This window comes from Narcine bancroftii, chromosome 7 (genome assembly GCF_036971445.1).
Source record: "Narcine bancroftii isolate sNarBan1 chromosome 7, sNarBan1.hap1, whole genome shotgun sequence".
NCBI lineage: Eukaryota > Metazoa > Chordata > Chondrichthyes > Torpediniformes > Narcinidae > Narcine > Narcine bancroftii.
In genome coordinates, this window is record NC_091475.1 from 151,597,457 (window position 1) to 151,622,088 (window position 24,632).

At 41.9% G+C, this 24,632-nt stretch overlaps 1 protein-coding gene across 9 annotated transcripts in view; it reads right to left on the reverse strand.

The window, feature by feature from the left end:
* Window positions 1–24,632, reverse strand: part of LOC138739226 (protocadherin Fat 3-like) — a 781,242-nt gene that overhangs the window by 225,449 nt on the left and 531,161 nt on the right. For all 9 annotated transcript variants that reach the window (XR_011342098.1, XM_069890851.1, XM_069890850.1 and 6 more), the window contains exon 8: window positions 12,724–12,863. Coding sequence is in view for 8 of the 9 variants with exons in the window: in XM_069890851.1 (XP_069746952.1) it covers window positions 12,724–12,863 (140 nt within the window). In the remaining variant the exon portion in view is untranslated. The remainder of the gene's footprint in view (window positions 1–12,723; window positions 12,864–24,632) is intronic.

Consider the following 24,632-nt stretch of genomic DNA (forward strand, 5'->3'; position numbering starts at 1 on the left):
CCTGTACTGCTGAGGTTGGATAACACTTCAGCTGTGGCCTACCTCAATAATATGGGAGGTCTCAAATCTCCTTCCTGTAACAAGTTAGCCATTGAGACTTGGCATTGGTTCATTCAAAGAAACATTTGGGTTACTTCCGCTTAACTGCCGGGTCAGATCAACGTACAGGCGGACCTGATGTCCAGAAAATTCAATGGCAGCGCTGAGTTGACTCTGGGTAAGAAATATTTTAAACTGCTAGGAGATACCTTTGGAATGCCAGAGATAAATTTATTTGCAACCAGGCTTAATGCCCAGGTTCCAAGGTTCGTGTCCTGGCTGCCGGATCCCTAAGTGGAGGCCATTGACACCTTTACCCTAGACTGGTCAAAATATAACTTTTATGCATTTCCCCCGTTTGCCATGGTGGCAAAGTGCCTGAATAAGATACAGGAAGATGGTAGTGCAAGGATTGCTGGCATTGCCAAATTAGCCTTCCCAATTTTGGTTCCCCGTACTCTTTAGGCTTATGGTGGGGAGTCTGTTGGTATTTACATAAAAACAAAGGTCTGCTAATCCAGCCGGTCAGTGTCAAAGCCATCTCATCCATTGTTAGATTGCAGGGTCGGAGAGCGAGGATTGATATAAACACTTTGCAGTCTAGAACTCTGGACATGCTGAGGGTATCTTGGAGAAAGTCTACACAAAAACAGTATGCCTCCTATGTGGGGAAATGGAAAAAGTACTGTGCACTAATTGGAATGAATGAACAGTCAGCCTCTATTGGAGCAGTACTGAGTTTTCTAACAGATATTTTCTATGTTCAGGGGGCCAGCTACGGCACGGTGAATACAGCAAAGCGCACTGGCTACTTTCTTGATGCTCCAGGACTCTGAGCACGAGATGATGAAGCACCCCTGATCAAAAGATTTATGAAAGGAGGGTTTCACTTGCGTCCTCCAGTACCCAGCAGTGCCCATGGTAGCTCATCTACCCAGTTGGGTCCCTGTAGACTGGCCATGAGAGCAGATTTGAGGTGCCTTTGGAAGTGCTCCACCAGCCCACTTGATTGTGGGTGATATGCTGTCATGTGGTGTAGTTGAGTGCTCCACAGACTGGCGAAGTCAGACCATAAGCTGGATATGAATTTGGCCCCTGTCCGATGTAATGTAGGAGGGTATGCCAAACCATGCCAACCAGGAGATGACGGCTCTGGCGCACAAGGTCGTGGAGGTGTCTGCCATCGGGACTAATTCTGGCCACCTGGTGAAACGGTCAACCATTGTGAACAAATAGAGGAACCCCTAGGATACTGGTAAGGGTCCCAAAATGTCCATATGAATGTGGTCAAACCTTCGTTCTGCAGGCTCGATGTGCTGCAGTGGGTGGGGTCCTGGTGTGCCGCTGTTTCTTGGCTGTTTGGCACTGCATGCACACTTTCGCCCACCTGCTGACTTGTTTCTGTAGACCATGCCACACATATTTGCTGGACACCAGTTGGAGCGTGGACCTGATGGATGGGTGAGCCAGCCTGTGTTTGGAATGGAAAACCGCTGGGACGATAGGTCTGGCCTATCGCACAGGAGGGTGGTGTTACCTGTGCTGACCGGGATGTTCAAGGGTTGCAGTCCCAATATGGCTGTCCTGTACTGGGGCATTTCCATGTTTTTTTTTGCTGCGCCTTTGCAAGCGTTGTACAATTCACTACCTTAAAAAGCGTGTGGATGTTCTGGGTAGTGCATTCGCCACTATGTTGTCCTTGCCTGAGACGTGTCACATATCTGTGGTGTACTCAGAGATGAATGACAGATGACACAGTTGGTGAGCTGACCAAGGGTCTGAGATTTTGGCTAGGGCGAAAGTCAGGGGTTTGTGGTTGGTAAAGGCTGTAAATGTTCTGCCCTCGGGGAAGTACCGGAAGTAACAGAAAACTAAGTACAGTGCCAGTAGCTCTCAGTCATGTGCAGTCGGCCATCTTAGATAAATGCTACAAAGCAGAGGACACAGTCTTCAGGAGATGAATATGATGCCGAGTACTATCTGATGGAAGGACATGAAGGACACGCCATACTTGTTTCCCTATGCATGAATCAGGTGAGTCCACACAATTTATCTGACGCCACTGTGTGCATCAAAATTAATGATGTGAGGGTAAATTGCTTAATAGATAGTGGAAGCACTGAAAGTTTTATTGACCAAGGGTTAGTCAACTGCCTTGCCCTCCCCACATGCCTGAGTGAGCACCAGATCCTGTTAGCAGCCAGCAGCCTTGCGGCTGAGGTAAAACAGTTTTGCAGGGTTACTCTAGAAATCCAGGGCACAAAATACGAAGGGTTCAAATTACTAGTACTCCCTCACCTCTGTGCCCTGGCACTATTGGGGTTAGATTTTCAGTGCCAGTTAGAAAGCATTACAATAGTGCACAACGGGCCTCACGCCCTACGACGCCTTATGAAAAAACAACACTGCAGCCTGATTGTCCTGAACATAGAACCCCCTCCGCTGTTCACACATCTGACCCCAGAATGCACACCAATAGCCACAAAGAGCAGGAGGTACAGCCCGAGGGATAGAGCCTTCATTAGGACAGAGGTCTGCAGGTTACTACAGGAGGGCATCATAGAGCAGAGCACCAGCCCCTGGAGAGCCCAGGTGGTTGTAGTAAAGTCAGGAGAAAAACTGCACATGGTAGTGGATTACAGCCAGACAATCAACAAATTTACACAACTAGATGCCTACCCTCTGCCACGCATAGCAGACATGGTCAACAACATTGCGTAGTATAAGGAGTTCTCCACCATAGACCTGAAGGCAGCATACCACCAACTGCCCATTAGAAACAGCGATCGCATTTACACGGCATTTGAGGCAGACAGCAGGCTGTATCAATTTCTGCGACTTCCCTTCGGTGTCACCAATGGAGTGTCCCTGTTTCAGAGAGAAATGGACCGAATAGTAGATGAGTTCCAACTGAAAGCAGTGTTCCCCTACTTAGACAACGTGACAATCTGTGGTCACACTCAGGAGGATCATGACACAAATTTAAAATGCTTCTTCCAGGCAGCCGAAGAAAGCAACCTAACATACAACAGGGACAAATGCGTCTTTAGCGCCAGGAAGTTGCCAATCCTGGGCTACATAGTGCAGAACGGGGAAATCAGCCCAGACCCAGCCCATATGCGACCTCTCCTAGACCGCCCAGTGCCAGTGAAACGGATGCCTCCAATGTGGCTCTGGCAGTCACCCTTAACCAAGACGGACGACCGGTGACCTTTTTCTCGCAAATCCTACAGGGGTCAGAAGTAAGACACCCAGCAGTAGAGAAGGAGGCCCTAGTCATTGTGGAAGCAGTAAGGCACTGGCAACATTATCTGGTGTGCAAACACTTCACCCTCGTCACAGACCAATGGTCTGTGGCTTTTATGTTCGATAACCAGAACAGGGGGAGAATTAAGAACAACAAAATCCTGCGCTGGTGGATAGAATTGTCTACATTTAACTACAACATTCTATACCGCCCCGGAAGACTCAACGAGCACCCGGACGCGCTGCCCAGAGGCACTTGTGCCATCCTTAACCACACGTCCCAGTTGCAGAGCTTGCACAATGAGATGGGCCACCAGGGGGTCGCTTGACTGTTTCATTTCATTAAAACCCAAAACCTCCCATTTTCGGTAGAGGAAGTGAGGTCAGTGAACAAGAGCTGCCCCATCTGTGCAGAATGCAAACCGCAATTTTACCGGCCAGACAAAGCCACCCTGATAAAAGCTACCCCAGCCTCGATTTTAAAGGCCTGTTCCCGTCCAATAATAAAAATGTCTATTTCCTAAACGTAATAGATGAATATTCTCAGTTCCCCTTCACAATCCCGTGTTCTGATGTATCAGCAGCCACTGTTATAAAATGCCTCCAACCCATATTTGGGTACCCGAACTACATACACACAGACAGGGGGGGGCTGCATTCATGAGCGCAGAAGTACAGCAGTACCTGCACGAGAGAGGGATTGCTACCAACCGCACTACAAGTTACAATCCCAGGGGGAATGAACAAGTCGATAGGGAAAATGCCTCTATCTGGAAAACAGTCCTCTTGACTTTAAAAGCAAAAGACCTGCCTGTTACTAGATGACAAGAAGTGTTGCCAGAAGCCCTACACTCTATACGTTCTTTGTTGTATACTGCCACTAACATGACCCCACATGAACATATATTTTCTTTCACAAGGAAAGCCACGACGGGCACAGTGCTGCCTAAATGGATGATGACACCGGGACCTGTTCTCCTCAGGAAGCACTGCAGACCCCACAAAGCGGACCCGCTGATGGATTAAGTGGAGTTGAAGCACGCAAACCCTCAGTATGCCTTCATCACATTTCCAGTTGGAAGAGAAGACTCGGTGGCCACCAGGGATCTCGCGCCGGCCGGATGTGTGAACAACGCGGAGGAAACACGGATGTCTATGGATCAACAAGGAGCACAGCAGCAGTCACCAGAACAGTCGTCCATCAAGTCACCCCAGAGGACTCTACCACCCACCCCAGAAATCAGGACCCTGGGTACGTCTGCCCCACAAAATATCACCACCCTAGACTTGATGGCAGGACCTAATCCCATACAAGAGGATCCCCAGCCCACACGACCAACCAGTACTTCCCACTCCCACACCTCCACCAAGAAAGGCAGACCGCACTCCCCACCCCTATACCACTACCGAGGAGGTCCAGAAGGCAACGGAAACCACAAAAAATTTTGGACTTATGAACTTACAAACAAGGGAAGGAGGATGGGGGTGGGGGGGGGAATAACAACTTTTTTAAAGGGGGTGAATGTGGTGATATGTAATTACACCACTAGGTCACCAGGGGTCACCCCGGTGACCTTGTATATAAAGCAGTCCAGAGTGACAGTGTAGCCTTCAGATCCGGAGGCCACAGAATACCAGCGGTCGCCAACTCTCTTCAATCTGCTGTTCCAGAACACCGTTAATTGCAATTTCTGAGGTGTCCACCGTCAGGGATGTTGAAGCGTCTCTCCTGGGGGTGTGCTAAAAGAGCGGCACCTGCTAGGGCTTCCTTGACCTTCACGAAAGCCTCTGCCGACTCTTTTTCCAATGTTAAGTCTTTGGCCTTGCCTGTCATCTGGGCGAACCAGGATCACACGATTCTGGCAGCTGAGGGGATGAACCTGTGATAAAAGTTGATTATCCTCACAAGCTTTTGTAGGCCCCTGGTTGTGCTGGGCCTAGGAAACTTCCGGATGGCCTCCACCTTGCTGGGTATGGGTGTGGCCACTTCCTTGGTTATCCTGTGGCCTAGGAAGTCAATGGTCTCAAACCCGAAATGGCATTTGGCTGGATTGATCATCAGTCCAAACTCTCTCAGCTACGAGTAGAGGTTGCAGAGGTGCACAAAGTGTTCTTGCTGGTCTTTGCTCACCAGGAGGATGTCATCTAGGTAGACGAAGGTGTCATCCAGGTCTTGGCCCATTGCGTCCATCAGCCGCTAGAGGATTTGCGTGGTATTCTTCAACCCGAGTGGCATGCACAAGAATTTGAATAAGCCGAACGGGGTGATGATGGGAGTCTTGGGGATGTCATCAAGATGTATTGGGATCTGATGGTATCCCTGCACGAATTACACTTTCAAGACTATCTTCACCCCATGCAGGTTGGCCAAAGTCTTGGATGTGCAGCATGGGGTAACAATCTGGCGTTGTGGCCTCATTGAGACGGCAGTAGTGGCCGCATGGTCTCCAACCCCCTCTGCCCTTGGGCACCATGTGCAGGGGAGAAGCCCATGGGCTGTCTGACCGCTGTACTACGCCAAGTTCTTTCAGCTTCTTGAACTCCTCCTTTGCTAGTTGGAGTTTCTCTGAGTGTAGTCATCTTGCTCATGCCTGGTGTGGTGGGCCCTGGGTGAGGATGTGATGCTGCCCTCTGTGCTGGGGCATCTCTGTGGTGAACTGTGGGGGGGGTTAAGCTCTGCCAGGATCTCGGTGTACTCATCCATGGATCACTGACCGAGTCCAGGTAGGGAGCCGGGAACCTGGCGTTCTTGAGGGGGAAAGTCTGTGTGTGAAACTGTCTCCGACTCTTCAGGTCCACCAGCAGGCTGTGGGCGCGCAGGGTGGCTGCTCTGAGGAGCGGCTGTTCCACTGCTGCCAACGTGAACACCCATGAGAAGAGGCTGCCTCCCAGCTGCAGTTGAACCTTGCATGTGTCACAGGTCCTGATCGTGCTGTTGTTGGCAGCCCTCAACATGGGGCCCACTTGCCTGTTTCTGGTTTCCTGCCCCGACGGGGGCAGGACGCTGACCTCTGCTCCTGTGTCCACGAGGATCCGTGGTCTGGATTGACAGTCTCTCAGGTACAGCCGTCGTGGTATATCAGCGACAGCTGGCCCCCGGAACCCCATCGCTGGTGATAGAAAAACCACTAGTCATTGGGCTCACCTCATTTGTGGGGTTGCTGTTCCTTCAGCGGGCCAATCCAGGTCTGGCTGCGGGGTGTGGCGACCAGCCACATGGATGCCAAGCACTCTCTTTTCTGCTTCCATAGGATGTCTGCTCCTGCTGCGACTTTCTGGGGATAATTGAAGTCAGTGTGTGCCAGGAGCAGTTGGACGTCCTCAGGTAGTTGCTCTAGGAACGACTGCTTGAACATTATGCAGGGTTCATGTTTCCCAGTGAGGGCCAGCATATTGTTCATCAGGGTTGACGGAGGCCTGTCCCCTAGCCCATCCAAGTGAAGCAGATGTGCCACTCTCTCGTGTTGTGAGAGCCTGAAAGACTCAATGAATAAGCCTTTCCAGGTGGTGTAGGCGCCTTCCGACGGGGGTCCCTGGATGAAATTGGCCTCCTGGCTCGCCCTGTCCTGGTCTAGGGCACTCACCATGTGGTAGTACCGGGTGGACTCTGCTGTGATCTGCCAGATCTGAAACTGTGTTTCAGCCTGGTCGAACCATATGCATGGTCGATTTGTCTAGAAGGTCGGCAGCTTCAAGGCAACTGCATGGACTGCTGCTGGCTCGCTCATCGTTGGGGTTTTGATGTCGACTAAACCATCAGGGTCACCAATTGTAATCGTGCGCTACTCAAAGTAAAGACACACACACAAGCACGAGTGTAGTCAAGTATAGCTCTGGTTTATTGGGGCTGAAGCCCAACCTTTATACTGTTTGTGATACCATTTGCTGACGTCATTGCCCGCATACCAATAGTGGGTTTCCTGCGTGCAGGTACATTCTTACATGACAATACCTTCTTCCCCGTCCACTGTCCCTATCCGTTGGCTGCGCAGTGTGGCCAGCACCATGTTGGGGATGCTGGCCCCTATGCTGCCTTAGCCATTCGACTGCTGGTTCACTTGCTGGGGCCCGTGCCGCTGCGCGGTCTGCTTGCTCTTTGTTGCACTCGCAGCCTGGAGTGCTGGCTCGATTGCCGCGGTGGGGTGCAGCTACATGATATAAATATTTTGGAATAATTTACTCAGTTTATTATGTTCAGTTAGGGGAGATTAAGGGGAGTAATCCGAGGGTCTAAGATTGGTGTTGGAAATTAAGTGGGGATTAGATTGGGGTATTGGGGAACCCAAAAGTGAAATGTAACAAAGTTTTCTTTTCAGGTGGCTTCCAGTGCCACATTCTAGCTGAAGCAGTTCCACTGCAGCAATCCTCTTCTGCCTTGTAAAGTCTTGTTTCCATATAAGTGGAATGAATATCTTCTGAGTGTGAATGTGAGTTATGGAACTGGTATGCTGCCTATCAGTTCATGCAATTCAATGCCACTGCTTGCATCATTCTAATCAAAGAACTTGGATGGAAAATTATACATTTCACAACCCATGCAATAAGTCACTGATATTAGTTCCCTATCGTCATTTCTTCAAAATTCAATTGTGTGTCAGACTTGAATGTTGCACCACACAGAATTTTACATCATTCTGTATTAATTTTCCTAGTATTTGCAGATGTGGCCTTGGTGACTCCTGACTGCAATCTTTTACATAAAATTGATCTGAATTTGTTAGAGCGTCACAAGACTGTAAAAAAAACCATTTATCAGCCTTGCAGAATATTTAATTAAACATGTCATTTTGAGAAACTTGATTCTTCTTTAAACTGGGACATAAAAACTATTCCAATTAGATATTCATTTACAGAAATTGCTAAAGCCTTAACTACACTAATCATTATTCGAATCTGCAATTTAGACTGGGGAAAAAAAGTGCAATCTGTAATGAAGCAGGTTTCTGAACCTGTTGCATTCCCCTGACTTCCTTTCAGAACAACGCATCCTCAGTAATCTTCAAGCCAGATCCTCTAGCACCCAAGAACATTTTTTTTCTTTTTATGAACTTGTATATTCACATCTAATAATGTCCTTGTGAAATTCTACCTGAAACATTGAGGAATCTTGGGTAATCAGGAGAAAAAAAGCTTCATTCTCACTTAACTTTTATTTTGCTGGGGCAAATAGTGTCTCATACAATGGAAATAAATGTCAGTAAATCATGTCAGACAGTCGTAATCTCACTGTACATCAGGGGGTGGAGGGGGGTGGGGCCTGTTGTGATCAACCATCCTTATGAAGATGTGGAGGTGGCTCTGGGTGGATATTAAGGGTTTCTCAAGGCCTTTGATCCAATACCCACTGATCTATGACAGTGATGGTCTTTGTCAAGATGCAAGACTCCTGGTGGTTTAAGATGATACTGATGCTATAAATATGAAAGACTGAGCTTTTCCACCCAGTTGTAGCTGATGTAGCAGACCTCCTCATGATGGCAGGATTTCCACGAAGAACGAGAACTCAGCAAACCTTTCTGTTCTCTGTCTCAGTGATGCTCACCAATAATGGCATCAGAATAATCATTTTCAACACTGTTGCCCCTAGTTCAAAATTTCCCACAGGTTTTCGATTATGTCATTGTGCTGACTGAAATCAGCTGACATATTCTGAGATAAAATCTGAAAATGGAGACCCTCTAGGATGTCTTGAAAATACCGAAATGTTATAGGAACTTAGCAGATCTGCTAGGAGATAAAGATTTATAACCGATGTTTTGGGCTCAAGCCCTTCTTCAAGGTATATACTTACATATAACCTGATGAAGGGCTCAGGGCCAAAATTTCGGTTATAAATCTTTATCTCTTATGGATGACAGCAGATCTGCTAAGTTCCTCCAGCATTTCTGTGTTTTATCTAAAATCACAATGACTGCAGGCTTACATATTTCAATCGTCCAGGATGTGTACTCAGTCCCTCTTGAAATCTCTCCACCCTCATGACAAGTAAATACAATCACAACTCCAGCTTCAAATATGCTGACAACACCACAGTAGTGGGTTGGGTATCAAATAAGGACAAGATGGGATACAGAAAGAGGATGAAAATCTGGTGGCATGATGCTAAGATTACAACCTCTCACTCAACATCAATAAGACAAAGGAAAGAGGGCAGAATCCATACCCCTGTCCACATCAATGTCACTGGTCAAAAGTGTAGATAGCTTCAAGTTCTTAGGAATAACCATCTCCAATGATTTGATGTGGGACATGCATGTTGATGTAACGATCAAGAAAGCCCATTAATGCCTCTAATTTCTTAAAAGACTACTGAAGCTTGACATGTATCCCCTCTCCTTTAACAACTTCTACAGGTGCACCATATAAAGCATGCCTACTTGACGCATCACATGGTGTGCGATCTGCTCTGCTTAAGATTAGAAGCTACACAAGATAAAGAATGCAGAACATAACGCAAAATTCCCTTCTTCTCCATGGACTCCGTCTACATCTCTCGCAGCCTAGGAAATGCAGCCAGCATAATGAAATCACAGTCCTGACACAGGGGAAAGGCTTAAGTATGTGAAAGCACGCACCAACAGACTTAAAGACTGTTTCTTTCCCACAGAGTCTTTCAAACAGCCATCAGACTATTGAATGAACCCCATAACAGTGCTGTCATGCTGCCTTTACTTGATGCTAATTAATCTTCATTTCATTGTAATCCCATGCTCTGAATTGTGCTTGATGTAACTGCTGTATCTTTTCTCTTTCTCTTTGGCTTGGCTTCGCGGACGAAGATTTATGGAAGGGGTAAATGTCTACGTCAGCTGCAGGCTCGTTTGTGGCTGACAAGTCCGATGCGGGACAGGCAGACATGGTTGCAGCGGTTGCAGGGGAAAATTGGTTGGTTGGGTGTTGGGTTTTTCCTCCTTTGCCTTTTGTCAGTGAGGTGTGCTTTGCGGTCTTCTTCAAAGGAGGTTGCTGCCCGCCGAACTGTGAGGCGCCAAGATGCACGGTTTGTAATGTATGTAATGTAATGTATGTAATGTGCTGTATGTAATGCTAGAAATAACCCTTTGGTCTATTTACAGAACACTTCTTACGGTACTAGATACTTTGTGACAAATAAATTTAAACTTAAACATTTTCCGGAGTTATATAAGTGGCCAACTCACTACTGTAACTCCCTGAATTACCAGAAGCCAAAAGCTCTTACACTTTCAAATGTTAAAGTACAATTTGTGTGATAGTACAGATCTATCACCAATGTATATAGTGTATATAGTTACAGTATCTAGACTGTGCTTACAGCGATTGGCTGAGAGCTAAGCCACGCCTACTGTCTGGGCCTTAAAGGGTTGTGTCCCTAGCCAGGTCGGATCATTCCGGACTGGTCGGCCACCTGTGAAGAGCTCCTGTCTTTTGCTAATAAAAGCCTTGGTTTGGATCAACAAGTCTTTGATTCTTTCGATGAGCTCTACAATTTGAACATAGGCTGGACATTTAGAGATTACAGAAATCAATGAGTCAATGATATTTGGTCATGTCGGCCTTGTGTCAAATTTATACCAGATCTAATATCCAATTCCTTCCTCGGTTATTTTATAAGGAGTGATGGACATACATGTCATTCTTATCCATCCAAGTATTTATGTCATAGCCCCATTTAATTATCTGGTGTACATTCCTTGGTCACCATAAAAATATCACAAAGTCAATATCATGTTCAGTTACTTTGAACTCCTTGCTTCAAGAGTAGCATTTATATTTGATTGAAGAAAACAATATTTACACAGACATTTTTAATCATAAAGATACTTGAGGAAGGACACAGAGGAAACTAGCATTAAAACCAAGGGTAAGATGAGAGTTTTCAATTCTTCTTTTAGGATCACATGAAACATACGCAGTAAATGGTAGGGCACTGGAAGATATTTTAGAACAAAGAGATGTTGGGTTCATGTAAATGGTTCCCTGATAGCGGTGACAGAGGTAGACAGGTAAAGAGGGGATTTGACCTGTTTGCTTTCATCAGTCAGGGCACTGAGTACCTGAGTTGGAAAGTCATGTTGCAGCTATTCAAGACATTGGTCTAACCACATTTGCTGGATTGTGTGCAGTTGTGGTTGCTGACATATGAGAAGGATGTCATTAAGTTGAAAAGGTCCATGAGAATATTACTGGGACTGGAGATCTTAATTTTACAGAGAGGCTAGATGGGCTGGGGTTTTACCTCTCGAGCACGAAAGGCTAAAGGAAATTCTTGTAGGTGTATTAAATTATGTGGGGAACAGGTATGATGAATAGTGAGTCTTTTTCCCCCCCAACGAAGGGCTATAGAGTAGAGGTGAAAGGTTTAAATGGGAGCTGAGGGACAACTTTTTCCACACAGAGAATTGTGGGTATATGGAACAGGATGACAGAGTAAGCTGTTGAGGTGGAGACAAATACAATGTTTAAAGGATATCTGAATAGATACATGGTGGAAAGATTTAGAGGCATATGGGCCATATGGGACAAGCTTTGGAAGACAACTTACTCAGCATGGACAAGTTGGGCCAAGGCGACTGCTTTGGTTCAGCATAACTCTATGACTCCATACTGCCAAAGGAGGTGTGGTTGGAGATTCAACATAATTATCAAGAGACAGTCTGATTTATTTGAAAAGAAACAATTTAAAGGGATGTTGGGAAGTAGAAAAGACAAAATGAAGAGTATAAGATTCCATGATCAGGTCCTTCTAAATCCTGTCCATATCACATGAAAAGGAATTACACTCTGCCTTAGGAAAATCCCTATTTCATTGAAAAGGTAATTTCTGAACAGTTAGGTGCTCTGTGTGAAGAGAATTGTCATCATCTGATCCAAGAACTCAAATAGAAAGGAATTTAAGTCAAAACTAGATGGATATTATTGGTGACTATTATTCTAACAGACTTGCTGGGTTCCATGGACTTTTCTGATTCCAGATTTATTAAATTCAGCATCGCAATTTGGGATTAAAATTCATGATTTCTAGAATCCTCTTTCTAGAGTATAGAAAGCCATTCTTAACTCATTAACACACCATCCTTATAATATTCTTCCTGTAGCTGATTACAAATATTATAGATAAGTCACATTGCTACATCTCTTCTCTGCATATCTGTTATTGCACATAAACACACTGCACACACACAAAAGTGGATTTGTTCCATAAACTTCTGGGAAGTAATATCAGAATTAAAGGAATGTCTGTCAATAATACTATCTTATCTGCAAAACGGAACTCATTCTTTCAGGTTCCATCAATAAATCTTGTAGTATTTCTTCTGAAGTCAGAACCATAAAATATATTGGGCCCTTTCTTATTAGGAAAAATAGACTGCCCATCAAAACTATTACATAATTAAAAAGGAAAACTATTAATGGGCCAGGAAATAACAAATGCCAAAAAGATTTATTTGTTTGCTTTACCTGTGTAACAGCTGAGTTAGTTCCATCTGTGGCTTCCACAGTCATATTATAAGTCGCCCTGTGCTCAGTGTCCAGTGGCTTTGCAATAACAATGGTGCCAACAGCCTTCTCTATTTCAAATGCATTGTCATAATTTCCACCTGTAAAATGCAACATTGTATAAGCACTGTCCAATTACTGTTAACTGAGGTAGTATATTACAAACACCTGTATTTGTTTTTAGATTTTTGTTTTTAAAAATATCCCAAACCTTAATCACATTCATTATACAGATAAAATCATTGAAGCTAGTGTCAGGATCACAAAATTACTAAGTTTTGTAATTAACTTAACAAATTATAGATTTTATTTTACACAAAAAAAAATCTGATCTACAGATGCTTGATAGCCAAAAATAATCTAAAGGGAAAATTGTCCGCATTTTTTAGACAGCTGGTACAAAAGGGCAGTGCTTGTTGTTAATCTCAAATAAACCTCTCAGATGTTTAGTGGGTTCATGGGTGTAGATTTCACCCTGCCTGATGTGTCTCTATGTTTAAATGGAAGTCCAAGAAGAGAACCAATACATTGGAAAGGAAATGGAAGATGGAAAACGATATTAGTCTAACATGAAACAAACAGTAAGAAACTCCTTAGATATACAAAAACATATTGGTTAAAGCTAAGGTAAACATGAAAATCTGCAGATATTTGAGACAAGTGCAGTGTAGAGAAATGCTGGAGAAACTTAGCATGTCATGCAACATCCATAGGAAGCAAAATGTAGCCAGCAGTTCAAGCCTGAGCCCTTCATCAGGAATGTTGAAAATCAGGAAGTCGCCTGCAGAAAAAGGTGCGATGAGGGGGAGGAATTGGAAGGGGGAAGAGCATAAGCTAGCAGGTAAGAGTAATACGTGGATATGGTGGAAGGGTAGAAGAGCAAAAAAGCTGGAAAGTGAGAGGGGGACAGGACAGAGGGCTAAGAAGGATAGCTCGCTGATAGGAGAAAGAAGGGAAAGGGTGGCGAGCAGGAGGAATGGATAGGGAAAGAGAGAGAGGAGAGCATGGGTTAATGAAAATTGGAAGTTGATATTGCTGCTGTCCAGTTGTAGACTGCTGAGACAGAACTGCAGAGACTCTACAGTGCCACTGAGCAGGAAAATCCAGCATTTAAACCCAACATTGATGAAAGACTAACAATACATTTCTAAGTCGGGAGAGTCTGCAACTTGGAGAACATGCAGATGGTAGAGTGCCTATGCATCTGCTGCCCTCGGTGGTGAGATGCGGTGTGAGTAATTGCTTGCAGTCACTGTGCATCATTGGTTGTGAATAATTAATATTTTGGGTGGAATGTAGTGCCAATCAAGCCAGCTGCTTGACCCTGAATCGTATTGAGCTTCCTGAGAACTGTTGGAGCTGCACTTATCCAGAGATGGAAAAAATATTCTTTCAAGCTTCAGACTTGTGCCTTGCAGGTGGTAGAAGTTTTTTTTTGGGTTATCAGGAGGTTAATCACTTGCCATATCTTACCAAGCCTCTGAACTGAGTTGGGAGCCATGGAATTTATGTGGCTTGTCCAACTGAGTTTCTGATCAATGTTGGGTCCAATGATGTTGATGGTGGAAACTCAGTGGCAGTAATCAATGAATGTTAAGGTTTGATTGTTAAATTCTCTTGTTTGCAATTGTTATTTTCTGGCACTTTTGTGACACAGATGCCATTTGCACATATCAATCTAACAAAAGGAAAACAGAATAGTGCGCAAAAAGTTGTAGATCACATCAGATTTCTGACTCTGTTACACCTTATTGAGGAATAGATTCTCACTGAAACCAACCTTGATTTCTACATAAAACATGGTACAGCAGGCACCAGATGTTATTGTCAGTTTTACAGAGCAAGAATCTTGAACACTGATTTTTTTTTCCAAAACTAATAATGAAAATTCTGGGCTTCAGCCTTTGGTTACATGAGAGCCAAAAGTAAGAGACACCATTTCAAAAGCATTTCAACTATACCAACAAGTTGTCAATTATTTTCCAAACAGTGAGTAATCTTAACAATTTACCAATGACAGTGTTGTGGAGATATTAATGAAGTGTTATATAAGTAGGACGTTCAGAAAATGATTTTCAATTGTTTTAGGACAAGTTTCAATGCACATTGTATTTGCAGGTTAAATATAATGCAAACTTTCAAAGCCAAGGCATATCAAAACTAAAATATGTAAATGGAAACAGATTAAAACTGTGATTGCATATAAATAGTTTCCCTGATGCCTTTGCCAGCAGTGGTGACTGTCAGAGCAAGGTCATTGCAAATTGTGACTCTCAGTTTTCACCATCCAATAACAAACAGATTGTTTAATGTTTGTGAAGGATCAAGATGCCTGGATTCATTTTTAATTAAAACATGAATCAAAAGAAGAAATATTAGCAAGTTAGTAACTGAGAAACAGGCAAAGATATTTTATCAAGGCATTCATTATTTAAACAGGATTAATGCATGTCAAAAAATCAACACTAGATTACAGAAATTTACAAATCAAGGGTGTTACAATATCAAATTGTTTAAACATAACTATCCTTTTGTAAATTTGTTGTCCTGTGTTTTCATAATCAAGCTTTGATAATATGAGTTAGTGATTCATTAACAGCTCACATCACCAGGTTCAGATCTGCCCTAAACTAATGGTGATTGTTCCATCGGGATTTTGGGTGGCAATTTCTCTGGCATTGAAATTGATATTCTTAAAAATCACTTGAGATCTACTTTCCATGGAGATCTTCATCAGCACATAAAAGCATTGCCATTCATTGAATAAAGTTGCTGATCTACATTGGGGTAGAGAGCAATTTGAATTTATCCTCAACTTGAATATCTCTTCAACTTCATATTTCTGAACAAACCGTTCCAGAATAAAATAAAAACTCAGCCATCTTCAATTAAAAATAATTTTGATTGAAAATTAAAGTACATCGTAATACAAAAATCAGCATATTCGTCAAATTAAAGGAGAATGAAAATATTACTAACTGCTGGCATCTTTGTCCACTAATTTACAGCAGTCATAAATTATAATGCTTTACAGGTCTCGATATGGTATGATTTTAATTTTAAGCATCTTTCATAATTTCTGATTAATGTGTCTTTAGATTGAATGCACATTTGTGAGAGAAAAAAATAAAATGCACAATGCAAACAAACTGATGTCACGACGTCATGCTCCTTATGGATATGAAATTCGAGAAACAATTTCTTCATAAAAGAATTTGCAGTCAAGGAAGGATTATAAATAACTATAAATTAAAGATTCTTTTACTTTTCAACAGCAAAAGCACTTCTCAGAAACTTCATAGAATAATCGTTTTACATCTCATGTATAATTTATATGCAAATGAAACCTCAAATAAAAGAGATGCTTTCAGTTATCTTGGATCAGGTCATTTATGTCCAAGTATATCTATCGTTTGTTTAGTGACACAAGAATAACACAGATAAAATTTGTTTTATCTGACTAAGTTCATGATAACCCATCATACCCATTCAAGCAAATCATGAAGTTGGAACATTTTCTTTTTGTCAAGTGAAGAATTTCTGCATTTATGTATTTTGTTTCCAAATTAGGAATTTATGAGGCATTTCTGATCATTTGATGGATTTTGAATGTTTGCAGCCAGTTCCAAAGCTTGAACAGGGAGGCATTTACAGGAGGGATGCATTCCAGAATGGCTGGCACAGTTTCCTGTAAAGAGTTTGAGAACTCTTAACTGACAACATCTGGACAGCCCCTTCATAACTACAATCTGTCAGATTGATCTGAGAGGTAAGAAGTATCAAGAGGAAATCTGAAATACAGATAATTGGAAAAAGCATACTCAGGAAAATAGGTGAAAAGGAAACAAACCCTTTAAATTTTTAATGCACTTTGAACATTGTGGGAGTAATCCATCACAGTAATGTTGGTTCAGAGATGAATGTTGGTGAGTCCATCAGCTCAAACTGTCAAAGTTAGAACAAAAACATCTTTAATGTTCTTGTGGAAAAATCACCCAAGATCCTGGTTTAATATTGCATTTGGAAACTGGAGTTTCAGACATTATATTGGATTCCGATATGGAAATACCAACTGAGAGTATTGACTCCAAGAGGGATTCATAAAGTTCTCACTCTAAAGAAACAGTTGTACATTTGAATCAAGGATTGTAGCATAAGGTCACCAAAATTAAATTAACATGGTTAAAATTTTGGGATTAAAGAATGACTTGCAGTGCAATTTAGAGGCCAGAATATACTCAGATGCTGGCACCTCTGCCACTCGCATTCAACCCCTCAGCTTTACCCCAAGAGTGGGTGGTATTTGTAGTTTGGCCCCACTCATTTGAATGGGGTCAACATCATGATTATAAAGGTAAATAAGATCAATGGATTATTTTTGTTTGTCCTTATTTCACTGTTATATTCGAAATCTAATGTTCAGCGGTTTAACTAATTTTAATAAAAATACATCCACCTGAATTGTTTCTCTAGTTCAGCATTCTGATTTTCCATCTGTAAACTTTCTGCCATATATAGTTTCTTAACTTTTGTAGAATAGTTAATGATCTGTCCCCTCAAATAAAGCTTTTAAAGCATCCCATACTACAGAATGACTCTTTACAGAATTAACATTTTCAGTCAAAAATAAAGAAATATGCTCTTTAACAAAGGTAACAAACTCTGTTATTTTCAATAATATTGCATTAAACCTCCATCTATACATCGAACGTACTATCTCCGAACTTTCACAAGAAAGTTAATCTTCTGTAGGATTAACTTTTCTCCAAATATCTACCAAATTTAAATCTTTCATTAATGCATTAAGTTGTATTGCCATCTTTGACTTCTTTATACTCTTCGGATTTCTATCTAATAAAGGATCCAAAACACAACTGAAATCACCACCCACTAAAACATTCTCATTACCCTGATTTAACAAGAAAAACGCTTCTGAAATAAACCGCTCGTCATCTATATTGGGTGCATATAAATTAGGCAATGTCCAAAATTCCGCAGAAATTTTACAATGAACTCTTAAAACTCTACCAGTATTCCCTTCAGTAGATTCCAATTCAAATGGTAAATTCTTATGAATTAAAATCGCCTCTCCTTTTGCTTTAGAATTAAAAGAAGAATAAAAAAACTTGACCAACCCAGTCTCTTTTCAATTTCAAATGTTCTTTCTCAGTCAAATGTGTTTCTTGTAAAAAAGCAATATCAATTTTCATATTTTTTTTATATACGCCAACACTCTCTTTCTCTTTATTGGATTATTTAACTCCTGAACATTAAAAGTTGCGAAGTTCAATTTAGACATAATTTTAACTATTAGTAAATACACACACTAAAAAATTAAACTCTAAAATAATGCTCCCCTTTAAAATCCTTCAAAAATAAAAAAAGGAGGAAAAGAACCCTCTTAAAAAAAAATCAAAACAAAAATTAAAAAAACTCACCAAAAAAACCACCCAAAGGCAGTATTAGCTTAAAAAACTGGGTGTGGGAAACCCACTGGTGGCAGATGACTTGCAAAGTTTTCGGTGTCATCCACCCCTCCCAGCCGGATACATATTTATTATATAGATAAACACATTCAGATATAGTCCATTTCTTCAACCCAGTAACCCAACAATTGCTCCGGATCTTCGATATCAAGAGGATTCTGTATTTCTTCTTTCTTTCCATTTTTTCCATTCTTCCCATTCTTTCCATTTCCACTGCCATTTCCATTTCCATTTGATCTCCTTTTAGGAGACAAAGGCGGAGAACGACCATTTCTTCTCAATTCCGGCAGGGAGTTTTCAAAAAAGTGAGACTGAAAGTTTCCATAAAAAACCTTCAAAATTGCATGGTAATGAAAAGTGAACTTATAAACTTTTCACCACAGAACATCTTTAGCCGTATTGAATTCTCGCCTTCTACGAATAACTTCCTGACTCAAATCAGCATAAAAAAGCACTCTGTTATTTGGAACCATTAATGGGGATTGATTTTGTCGTGCTTTTTGTACTGTCATACGTAAAATAATTTCTCTATCCTGGTATTTTAAACAACGAATCAAAACTGTTCTCGGCGGTTGTCCTGGAAGCGGTTTTCTTCTTAGAGCTCTATGAGCCCGATCTAACTCCAAACCTTCAAGAAAGAACTCTTTACCCAAACTTCTGGGATCCAGCATTTAAAGAATTTTATAGAATCCGAGCCTTCAATATCTTCTGGAAGACCAACTAGCTTCACATTATTTCTCCAACTCTGATTTTCCAAAGAATCAATCTTCTGCAATAAATCTCTTTTTTGAATTCCTCAATCTACGAAAGATCCTTCCACTTTTTCTATTTTGTTCTCTATTATGCTCCACTTGACTTTAACACTCAAAAAAAGCTGTCTCAATTTTCTTTAAATTTTCTTGTACAGTATCAACAGATTTTATACTTCTATTAATGTCACTTTTGACTACATTCATATCTCGCTTCATATTTGACATTTCTTCACATGAAATTTGCATCTTCATTTTTCCCTCCAGAAATCCTTGATTCATTTGATCAGATATATGTTTTGACATATTACCCATCTGATAGGCAATCCCTTCTAGAACTGTAAATAGTGAATCCATTCCAGGTTCCGATTCCACTTTTTGAGGTTTACCGTCATAGGTTGCTGGCTCCCCCTACTGGACGTATTCTGCAAAGATAAGTAATTCCTCTTCTGTTGCTGTGGATGCCTTGACAGTGCGGCTGCGGGTCTGGACACCCGATACTGGAACTCCGACCTCTTCGGGGTGCCAGCGTTTGGGCTCCCCTGCACCCCACACCTTATCAAGGAGCTCCCGGACCCGCGACGCTCCACGCAAGCCGAGCAAAGCCACAGTGCATGCTGAAGTGTCTTCCGATGCTACTCCGCACGTCCCCGGGCTGCCCGGCAAGATTGTGGGGAAACAGGTCTCCCTGTCGACCGTGTTGTCCGCACGCACGGCTTCATGTGAACTCACCAAGGTGCTGGCGCCATCTTGCGGGAGCAAGGTCGGCAGCGGTGTCAAAATCGACTGGGCTGCAGTCCTCTGGGTCTTAGGAATCACCGAAATTGACTTAGTGGATTCCACTGTAAAGGTAGGCCTCAATTCTTCCGTACTTTTAAATGGGAATTTCTTTTGAAGTTGAGCCTTAGATTTTTTTACATTAGTTGCCATAGTAATTTACTATTGTTTAAAAAATTAAAAATATTATTTTTAACTAAATTTAAACAACTTAAAATCGGGCGTTTAACGTTCCAGCTGGGAGAAGGTGGAATACACGTCTTGCCTTTACGCCATCTTGCCACGCCCCCCAAAGATCCTTTCTTAATGTGATTCAGTATCTTAACTAGGAGAACACAAGAACATATGAGCAGAGTTTTGAAAAAAAAAAGACATATGAGCAGAAATAGGCTAATCAGCCCTTCAAGTTTGCCTCATCATTTAATAATGAACTATTAATTTCCCCACTCAGCCCCACTGCCTGGTCTCAAAACCTATCAATCTCTGTCTTAAGTACACCCAATGACCTGGCCTCCACAATCACCTATGGCAACAAATTCCACAGATTTACCAACCTCTGGCTGAAGAAATTCCTCTGCATCTCTGTTCTAAGCAGATGCACTTCAATCCTGAAATTGTGCCTTCTTGATCTAGACTCTCCCAACAATGGAAACAACCTTTCTACATTCACAATGTTTCAAAGAGACCCCCCCCCCTCATTCTCCTAAATTCCACTGAATACAGGCCAAGAGCAATCAAATTCTCCTCATATGATAACCCTCTAATTCCTAGAATTATCCTAGTGAACCTCCTTTGAACCCTCTCAGCACATCTTTTTTCAAATGAGCCAAAAACATTTCACAGTACTCCAAGGGATGTTTCACTTGGTTTAATAATCCAAAGTCTTTCTGTTCCTGAATTCAGTTTATGTTGCTATAGCATCATCCATTATAAGTCAGCAATCAATGTTTGTGATGCTTTACGGGTAAAACTATTATTTTGTAAAAAAAAATGCAATCAGATTAAAAAAAGGGGCAAGATCCCTCCCAGACTCTTTCTCAACAGCGATTATCATGTTAATGCCTAAAAAAGGCAGGGATCCTTTGAAACCTGCTTCATATATGCCCATCTCATTATTGAATACAGACTATAAAATTATTGCAAAAGCATCGGCCAATAGGTTGGCAGAATATTTGCTGAGAAAAGAGGCAATTGGCAAATAACATAGCTAGATTGCTAAATCTGGTGCTCCTGGTAGAATTGAGGGTGGACCTGGGAGTAGCTGGAGCTTTGGATGCGACGAAGGCCTTCAACAGATTGGAGTGGGACGTTCTGTTCAAGGTACCTGAGAAATCTGGACTGGGGAAAACATTTATTAATTGGGTGAAGACATTTTATCATAAACTCCAAGCTAAAATTACTACAAATGAGCAGATGTCTCTAGCATTTCCATTGAGCAGGTCAAGTAGGCAAGGTTGCCTATCATCGCCAGCGCTGTCAGTATTAGCCATTGAGCTGCTGGTAGAAACCATTTGGTGGGATCCAGACATAAAGGGGTTCAAGGTAGGCCAGGTAGAACAAAGAAAAACCTTTTTTCTTGGGTGGGGTCGGGGGGAGGGTGTTGGCCAGGCTGAGAACCACACTGGAAGATTTTGAAAAGGTTTCTGGGTATTAGGTAAATTTGGACAAAAGTGAGATAACGCCTTTGACAAACGGGGATTATAGACAGTATCAATAAGGAAGCCAGTTTAATCAGCCGCAAGAAGGCATTAAATATCTGGGGATTAAAGTAGATAAAGATGTACATAACTTATACAAACTTACTTGTATCCCTTCGGTCCAGAAGATTGATGAGGACCTTGTTAGGTGGAGGACTCTGCTCATAACATTGATGGGCAGAGTAAACTATGTCAGAATGAAGGTGGTGCAAAGGCTCCGATAACTTTTCCAATTGTTGCCCATTTCATTGCCTTGAGGTTTTTTTTAAAAAAAAGCGCTCAAAGAGTGTATCAGAAAGTTTCTATGGAATGGGAAAGTGGGTAGAATCTCCTTGGAATAGTTGACATGGAACTACAACTTGGGAGGTTTAAAATTATCCGATTTTAAAAAGTTTTATTGGGAATCCCAGCCGAGCTTTATCGCCTCACTCTTTGAGGGAGGGGGCCCCCACATGAGTGCAAATTGGACAACACTTGGAAGATGAAGAGATAGCCAAAGAATTATATATAAATGGTATACCAAATTAGTCTCAAAGAAAATGGATAGCCTCATCCTACAGTATGTACATTAGACATGGAAAAGAGTAAAACAATATATTGGATGGAAGGTGGGGATATCCCCCAAAATGTCCTTGACCCAGAATAAGTTAATACCCTTCACTCTGGGTAATAGCATCCTGGACACCTGGTGCTAGAAGGGGATCAGGTTTATCGAGGATTGTTACAAAATGGGGCAGCTAATGTCATTTGAGCAGTTGAGAAACAAATGCCATTTATCTAATAGAACATTATTCTGCTATCTGTAAAATGAAATCTTTCTTAAGGAAAAAACTGGGACCATCTATGACCCTAACCAGATGTAGTAATGTGGAGATTCTAATTCGACAGGGGAATGCGTGTCAATTTATCTCTAAGATGTATTACATATTGCAAAATGAGGGCCCAGAGCTGTGCTTACACAGGTCGAGGGAGAGAAGGGAGTCCTACTTGAGCACAACAATCAATGAAGAATGGTGGCAAGTCTGTGTCTGCACAGTGTGACTGGAGTCATCAATGCTAAATATAGGTTGATGCAATACAATTTCTTGCACCAGCTGTACCTCACCACAAAAATTACACAAATAGAAGCCAGAAATTTCAGAGATGTGCTTTGGATGTGGTGTGGAGGTGGCAACTTCTGTCCACTCGACCTGTCTCTGTACAAAAGTGATACCCTTCTGGGAAGACCTGGGGGACATCCTGAAAAAAAAGTTAAAGAAGTGGATTTTCCACAGGATCCAGAGTTGTACCTTCTGGGGGATATAGAAAATATACAGTTTAGACTGACCAAATACCAAATTTCATTCGTGATGGTCACGTTGGCAGTAGCCAGAAAGTGTACAGCATTTTTGTGGAAGTCCGACTCCCAACTAAATACCACACGATGGAATGTGGAAATGCAGAGTTGCATTCCCCTGGAGAAAATCACATACAACTAAAGGAAGAAGCATGACACATTAGTTGGAATATGGCAACCTTACCAGAGATATATCGGCACTCATAGATTAGTCCCACCCCACCCCCTCGAAATAGGGATACTGCAACCTGTAACAATCTGACCTCAGTAGGAAAAGGAGTGTGACTAGTGAAACAGGATGTGGTACAGACAACATGTTTTTTTTTTCTTTTCAGTTGTTTTGGATTTTATTTTTGAGTCTTTTTTCACATTTTAATCTTTGTTTCTTAGAAATTATCATTCCTACTTTATTTTTTTTTCTATTTAAGTTTTTGTAGGGGTTGGTGGCGCCGTTGATGTCTGTATTAACATAAATTATTTGACTGTATGTTAAATTGTATGGGGGGGATGGAGAGGGGGAGGGGAAGGGATAACTACAGACTGTATATACACAGAAATGTTGAAAAGATTGAATGGTTTGTTGAGTTTTGTAAGTCTATGAAAATCTTAAATAAAAAAAATTAAAAAACAAGATTTTGAAATCAATACATTTTGTTTTCACAAGCACCAAGTACCAGCTCTAGGCAGTCCTAGTCAGTTGTAGCACACAGTGGAATGTCTTATCATCACGTGCCAATACCATGATGCAATCAAATTAAATGTGTGGGTCTAATAGCAAGGTGGGAAAAGGAAGAAAATATAAGGTGAAAATGAAGAGAAGATCAACTGAGAAGTGCAGACTATATATATTATATTCAATGGATAAATGAGAAACGATAATGATGCCTGAACTGAGCTTGTTGAGATGAATATGAAATGGGATGGGATGGACAATTAGATACTTCAGGGTATTCTCCCAGAAAACATCAGATCAATTGTACAATTCAAAAGTGAGATCATTGTTGTGTAACCAATCAGCTGGACACAGCCAAAGGTGTAAATATGACCAAATCTCCAAGCAGGAACCTATCCAAGAGGATTTTGTAGAATACTTAAAATTGAGCATGTCCAAACTGTGCACTTCCTCAACAAATGTAATACATTCCCAAACATCATTTTAAGTTTCACCTATGAGGTGAAACTACAATTGAAAAACATTTCATCGAACTAACTTCATGAATCTATTTCTGATGTATGATCTATCACTGCTGGCCAAAAATTACATGGAAATCAACCATCTTATTAGATGGCAGATCATGCACAACGGGCCAGATGGCCTGATTCTGCCTCTATTTTTTTTAGATTCTTACGGAAATTTCACCATGCAGATGCTTCTTCAATTTTCACCTTCTGATGCCAAAAGGTCCATTTCCAATATTGATCGGATTAAGGGGCCAGAAAAAGGTCTCAGTGAAAATCTTTTTTTCTGATCACTCCCTCTGCAGCACAGAAACAAGCCCTTCAGCCTATCAAGTAGATGCTGAACATTAATCACCCATTTGCACTCAGTCTACAATTAATCCCATGTTATTCTCCCCATATTCCCATCAATGTTCCCCAGATTCTACAGCCAATCTTCACACCAGGGGAATATTATTGGGCCATTTAACCAATCAACTTGCACACCTTTGGGACAGCAAGCACCATAAAGATGTTACAGGGTGGCAGAATGGCACAGCTACAAAGAGCTGCTGCCTCACAGGTCCACCGTCCCAGTTTCAATCCGGCCCGACCCTCCATACTGTTGGCATGGAGTGTCCACATTCTCACTATGATTGTGCCAGAT